General features: G+C 48.0%; 2 protein-coding genes; one reads left to right on the forward strand and one right to left on the reverse strand.

Moving 5' to 3' along the window:
• Nucleotides 1-3,839: 3,839 nt before the first annotated feature.
• Nucleotides 3,840-5,075, forward strand: GSTUM_00010315001 (uncharacterized protein; the record flags this gene model as incomplete). XM_002841209.2 has 3 exons in its annotated part: nucleotides 3,840-4,069; nucleotides 4,153-4,532; nucleotides 4,615-5,075. 3 exons carry the CDS (start codon nucleotides 3,840-3,842, stop codon nucleotides 4,800-4,802), a joined length of 798 nt encoding a protein of 265 aa, XP_002841255.1. The 3' UTR covers nucleotides 4,803-5,075.
• Nucleotides 5,076-5,351: 276 nt separating this feature from the next.
• Nucleotides 5,352-6,688, reverse strand: GSTUM_00010316001 (uncharacterized protein; the record flags this gene model as incomplete). XM_002841210.2 has 5 exons in its annotated part: nucleotides 6,432-6,688; nucleotides 5,938-6,368; nucleotides 5,757-5,875; nucleotides 5,608-5,698; nucleotides 5,352-5,555 (listed from the first exon to the last, which is right to left on the reverse strand). The coding sequence occupies exons 1-5, from the start codon at nucleotides 6,571-6,573 to the stop codon at nucleotides 5,352-5,354; spliced, it is 987 nt and encodes a 328-aa protein (XP_002841256.1). The 5' UTR covers nucleotides 6,574-6,688.
• Nucleotides 6,689-6,973: the final 285 nt, after the last annotated feature.

Raw genomic sequence — 6,973 nt, forward strand, 5'->3', positions numbered from 1 at the left:
ACTTAGAGACTTCTGAATAGCTTCAGACTATACGTCATAAATGGGGATCGGGGAGAGCTTACGGAGTGCCAAAGTAGCGTGATATTCGTACGAGTGGAGGATGTGAAGTCCCCTGTTTTCACTAGGGGTTCTCAAGTAGAATGTCAACTGTAAGTTAAATCCTTGATTCAGCTGGGCTTGGGTCCTGCCAATCATGTCCAAAACTTCTTTTTTAAGCACCCACGTGGCATCCTCCCCACAAAGGTCATTGAGCGATTCTCTTTCCCATGCCTTAAAAAAATAAAAATGGTGGTTATGGTGTTTATCCCTTGCCTTCCACATGGGGTAGCCATCACGATAGTTCCCGGTGCCAATTAAATTAACTCTTGGGGGGAGGATCAAGCTGCGTTAGTGTCGGGAAACTGACTCGAGGAGTGGGAATTCGAAATCGTCTCCTCATGATCCTCGGCCGACCTGGCAACTCTCCGACAATCATCTCCCCAGCCCGAATCGAGAGACCGCTGTTGTTCTCCTCCTACTTCGGGGCCCCCTGATGGATAACTGTAGACTCTTCCATCGTCTCATGGCGTGTTGGTAGGTGAAAGAAAACCTGCCGCCGTCACTGGACCAGCAAAGAGGGAGAGAGAGACACCAGTCACCTTTTACCGCCGATCGTGGAATGGGCACCACTGCTTTTCCTCGCTGTTGGAAACTGTGGAGAGCGAGGTCCGGTTTGGGGGGAGACTGGAGGGCCGGAGTAGGTAGAATAGTAGTAGACCTTGTTGATGTACCATGCTGAGGAATGAAACCGGCGCGTTACAGAATTAGTGATTGATCGTAGAGGTGCGTAAGCACAATTACCGGACTAGAGTAACTAGTATATATGTGAATTTAAGTCCCCAAGAATTGCCTGGCCAGACCTTGGGATCTCATGGGGGCTGTTGGCAGGGCTCGAGTCAGATGTCGTTGTCGGTCGTAATTTTTCTTGCCGATTCTGCATATCTTGCGCTGGCCATTGAGTGGAGGGATATGGTGTTCCTTCCGGGCTATAGCATGGCTCTGTTTGAACTAAGGTTTCGGATTGAATCCCCCCCCGTGCTGTCCGTCATACGGAATCACTCATGCAACTCTTGATCATAAAAAGCTTCTGCGAGGGAGTATCATAAATGGTTTCCCCCCCCCATCCCATGATAGGGAAATGATGTATGATTACCAACTGCGAAATTAGTTATAGTAACGCTTGTTTTGCCAGAAACTCTCTACTGATCTGCCACTTTGGCTGCTATCCGAACGACTTGACTAAAGAATGATACTTTTTTTAAAAAAAATACGTAATTATATGTATAAGAGTAGTGGTCCTCACCCGCTGCTTACGCCTTGACCATCTTCGGGTCTGCCGAGAAATCAAGTAAACTGATTGCAATATTCTATACAGTCTGGGAAAGAAAAGAAAAGAAAAAGAAAAAAAGTTCTTTGGACTGGTCGTCGTCGGTGGGAACTACTTACATACATTGCTGGATTTGCCCTGAAAGTAGTGCGACAGAATGGAAAAGGTTTATTAAGTGTCGGTCCCGATCGAGGGGTGCCTTTATGTTCCTGGTATTGCCATTGTCTTTTTGTCCGATATCAGGCAAATCGTGGAGTAGTTAGTATCTTTGATATCCTCGCCCAAAGCCATGCTACCAACCCGCGCACAACGAAAACAACTTAGCAGTAGTAGCGGTACGATATGATCGTGTCAGATTCCAAGTCATGAAAAAAAAAAAACCCCGTTCTGCAAGTGAAAGGAGATTGCGAAATGTCCCGACTTGCGAGAAGTTGGTTGGTATTTTCCCCTTGGATATGTCGTCACTCTGAGAGCGTTCGTAATATTAATAAGTAAATATGGTAGTTCTCATGTCGGGGTTTGATGTCGTACTCTTGTGTGAATATTGGGACCTTTATAGAGAGCGGTGCATTGGACTGAAAGGTATTGTTGTGGCTTCTGCTGGGTTTTTCTCGGTCACCAGGAATTGCTTTGCGTGGTAGCCGCTACGGGTCAATGATGATAAGTGGTTGACTGGGGTTGTGGGAGATGGTTGTCGTGCTGTATTTATCATAATATATTATGATACTTGGAAAAGTAATGATTGTGGCAGGACGAGTGATGGTGTATGTAGTTGGTATATATATGGGTTTTTACAATGGAGGTGAATTAACTTGGCATGAATGGACTGCTTGGGTGGGTCATAACTATCAAGTTTTAAACATTCGGAAAAGAAAAAAACACCGGGATTAATTCACGAGAGATTCTGTTTCTCGGGAGTGGTTCATTATCTAATAAGCCAAATTTAATCTGCTCTGTTATTGCTTCCCTTGGAGGACTTGGTCCTTGGCGACGAAATGCTGGAAAATGTTTTTTTGCTGCGTTACCTGTCCTTGAATACCTTGTCTTCCCGACAAACATGATTCTTGCTCTTTGTCTAGTTTCTGAGAAAGAGCGTTTTTCAAGCTGCGAACACTTTCAACCAGGCCAAGTCGCCATTCCCCCCACCACGATACCGTACCCAGATCTGAGGACACCCCAACCTCTCATCTTGAAGGCCCATGCAATCACTGACCCATTTTCAGGATTCAAGAGAAACAATATCATCATCGAACGACACCTCATGAATCGACCGCCGCCCACTCCACAGTCCAATTGAAAAAAAGGGTCTCCTATTAATCATGTTATCCATCTTCAATCTCGCCTCTCCAATCCCCCCATGAAATCCCCTCCCGTCAGCTAAATAATGGACCCTCCACAACGTATCAACCCCATTCCTCCTCATCCAAACACCAACACCCCCCAAAAACAACCACCCCACCAAACTCAAGCAAGAAAGAAGAAATGTGCATCTTAGTAGCCATCCACAATGACTGCGGCCACACATCCTACCTCACGCAGGAAACTTCGCGAATGTGCCATCTGGGAACGCACGCCCCGCCGAGCAGGGTCAAGAGGATTTTGCTCTCTTACGAGGTTTGCGATGAGTGTTGGGGTCTAGCACCTGAAGCTGGTCCCGTGGAGGGAGAAGGTAAAAGTAAAGGGAAGGAGAAAGAGAAAGGTGAAGGGGAGGGAGGGGGGAGGGTGTGCCTGAGTGAGAAGAAGGTAGCGGAGATTGAGAGGTGGAGGGAAGGGATTGAGAGAGAGGCGGTGGATGGGGAAGTTGTGGTGGCGGTTGGTCGGGCTAATCCGAATGAAGTTTGAGAATCTGGGTGAGGTGGTTTTTTTTCCTTTCTTTCTTTTTCTTTTTCTTCTTGCTCTCTGGGGAGTTTTGGGCGGTGAGGTCGGTGGAACACCGAAGTTGTGAATGGTTCTTAACTTTGGTGGTTGTATGGTTCTGGTGGAATACCTGCATTCTCTTGCATTGGCGGGATATCTGCTTCGGGGTCTTGGTATTGCATGAGCAGGGGCGGGGTAGAGGGGAGTTTAGATAAAAGAGTGATATTTTCCCAATTCAAAGAACATTACCAATACAATCCTAACTCATCATATTCGCGTGAGAATCCATGCCTGCCAAGCCAAAAATCCAAAAGTATCCTCCTCGGAACAAAGGGTTACCCCACTATTAAGAGCCGCACCTTAATACCCGCCGAGCCATTTCCATCACAACGATACCGGTGCTGATGTCACAATGACCCCATAGTCCACTTCGACAGAACAGACAGACACTGTGGTAGTGTGAATAGTTTTTCTAGTCTACTTAGTACGAGTACTTGTGTGGTACGTCTACTTGAGAGGACTCCTCGGGTACTCGAGTACAAAATCCCACGATGAATCCACCCCTTAAGCCAGCAGCAGCCTTGTCGCCGCGAACAACAACAAACAACACTCCAAAATGAATTTCGCTTACAAAAGCATTCTCGTGGTCGGTGCGACCAGCGGAATCGGATACGGCCTTAGCGAGAAGTTCCTTGCCGAGGGACGGAAAGTGGTTCTCGTGGGTCGGAGGAAGGATCGCTTGGAGGAGTTTGTGGAGAAGTATGTGGGAAAGTACGGGAAGGAGATGATGGGGTATTATGTTTTTGACGTGACAAAGTTGGAGGAGATAGGCTCTTGGGTGGAGATGTATCCCCCCCCTCTCTTTTTCTACAAACCTCCTTTGGGGGAGAGGGTGTCTTGCCCTGCTGACCTTTTTTTTTGGTTTTCAGAGTTACGAAAGAACATCCCGACCTGGACTGCGTGCTTCTGAATTCTGGTATCCAGCGGGGGTTCAATTTCTCGAAGCCATCTACTGTTTCCATGTCACTGCTGCAGAATGAGCTCGCGACGAATTACACCTCGCACGTATATCTCACACACGCGTTCTTACCGTTCCTGTTGAAGAAGCAGTCTGCTTCTCTCATGTACATTTCCTCTGGCCTGGCCCTGGTCCCGCTACCCCGGTGTCTGAATTACTGTGCTACAAAAGCTGCTCTGCACCAGTTCATTATTAGTCTCCGCTTGCATCTAAAGGGTACCGGGGTGCACGTGCTGGAGATTATGCCACCTTCAGTGCAGACGGAGCTGCACGATGAGGAGGTTCAACCAGGTTTGCTATTCCAGCCCCCTCCCCCATTTCTTTAATTTGCGTTTGTCGCTGATTTCAATACGGAGGGCTAAACGATGAATAGACATCAAAGACGGAAGACAGATCGGCATGCCGATTGGTGATTTTATCGAAGAGACATGGGCTATGCTTATGGAGGGCAATGAATATGAAGAGTTCCCGGTTGGCCCGGTAAAGGAGTGGTATGCTGCGATGGAGCCCGGGAGGAGGTATATTCTTTCGAAAATTCCTCAGGCTCCAGCAGAGTGTTAGTTTTTGTGTAGGTGATAGGTAGGAGGCTTTTAGTGCTGGATTTTATTTGTGTGTGGAGGGTGTAGTGGAGCCGGAGATTCTTGAAATGGCGGGTCATGGTTGGATGTTTGTGGTGCCGGGTTGACGTGAGAGGGGCTACGTGGGGGTTTCTCCTAATCGCGTAATACCCTTGCCCGGGCAATAAGGGTAAGGGTAACGGGGAACTGGGCCTATGAAGTGTATGAGGTACAGTATCATAGTGTGCTGTGATAGTGGGACAATTGGAACATTTTGATCGTTGATACTTGCCTGGGAAAATGTTTGTGTAATATTCGTGCCGGAGAATTCTGGCAACCGTGTGGAATGGGGGACGGGGGTATGACACGGGTCTATGAGAGCATAAACATCAGCTTTCTCCTCCTCCACTCTTATCGTAGCCTTCTCTCTCTCCCCCCCGTTAAATTTACCAATGTCGATTGCTCCCGGTATAAGAAAATGTTACCCACTAAAACTCCTTTTCTAATAATACATTATTTGGCATTGAAATTGATCCGGTTCCAGTTGTCGCTTTCACCTTTTTAATAACTTGATCTTTTCATTCACCCATTCGGTGGTTCCATCAACGAATGAAGACCAACGTCCTACGGGGAGGACATCTTTCGGTGCCTTAAACTTTGGCTTCTTGGGGCGGCCGCCGCAACAGCTGAAGATGATGGTGAATACTACGAGCCCTTGCGCGCTGGCAACAATACAGGCAGCTATCCATGTGAAATTCTGTCGAGACTAGTCAGAAAGTTGGATCCAGTGAAATTAGAAGGAAACGTACCAATTCACTGCAATGGAGAGCAAAGTCCATAGGGGAACCCTCCGAATCTTGGGCCGATTTGGGATTGCCTTTCACGGAACAGACCCAGAGCCTGTGGAGAAATTGTTAGTGGGGTCGATTATTTTGGGGTGGGGGGGTTGAAAACCCACAGGGTTGGTCTATCTCGTTGTTGATGGGAGAACAATATTGAGAGGATCCAGCCGATACAGCTGGTCAACGAATTCAGGGCAACTATGGTGGCGGCGGTTTTGTTTTTCAAGTACCGAAACTATTGTTCGTTAGTTTCGTGCGGGGGTGGAGGGGTCTGGGATTTGGTTTGGGAGTTGTTACGTTTTTCCAGGCACTCCCGATGAGAAAACCCAAGTCGGTCAAGAATGTGTAAACTGCTATAGACAACATGAGCGCTGTGGGCATGATGGTGAGGTCCGCTGGCCAGATCAATTTTCCGTTATGTAAATCGTATTTTGTGTCGAGGTAATGCCAGAGCATGTGCGCTGTCGCTCCCAGAACCGTTCCCGAAGCGATCAGGGAAAAGGCGCGGAAGACTACGCGGGCTCGGGAGAGGGGCTTCTCGGGATTTTTCCTGAAATTCCTGATGATGGTCCGAATCTTGCTTTCGGGTTGTTGTTTTAGATCTCGGATCGGTATCGCATTGATTTTGGTTGATGCTGTTCTGTCGTAGATTGTAGAGGAAGTTCTCGCATGCCCTGTCCTTCGACCCTGCCTTGGTACGCCGTCCTCATCAGATGTGTAATCCCCTTCTGTGGTGTGATAAGAGTCAGCTTTTGGAACTCTGGAGACTTCAAGTATCGGGACCGACCCACCCTCTAATAGGGCTGCATCGGAACGAGTTCCGAAATCAACATCCGCCATATCTTCCTCATTCTCACTAAAAGCAGAACTTAATGGCCTTCTGGGGGTGTCGGCTAGGGAGTTGATATCCCTTAAACCACCCATGGGATCCATCCTTGCTTGTTTGTGGTTGGGAGTTTTGCTTCGGTATCGAGGGTTTGTCCTTTGGACGATTGACGATCTGGTATTTCACTGCGGAGTCCCTGAGGTACGGTAGGTCGGTGTGGAGTCCTAAGGCTTCACTAGTCTAACGGATGGATGAACTCTGGGAACTTGATTGCTTATATTCTCCCAGTCCAAATCCCACGTCATTCCCCATTTTCCTACCAGACCAGTTTGTGGTGGCGCTATGCTGACTTGTTCTGAGTGCGAGCATTCGCCGATCTGCTACTCCCTTTCGCTAAGTGGCTATTTTTGCACAGCACCTAACCCCGAGCTGAGGAGGAGATTTGCGGATCGAGATGGGTGGTTTGAATCCTCAGCTTGATCTGAGGCTTAGCCTAGCAGAGTAGGG

Source organism: Tuber melanosporum, assembly GCF_000151645.1.
Source record: "Tuber melanosporum whole genome shotgun sequence assembly, scaffold_69, strain Mel28".
NCBI classification, from domain to species: Eukaryota; Fungi; Ascomycota; class Pezizomycetes; order Pezizales; family Tuberaceae; genus Tuber; species Tuber melanosporum.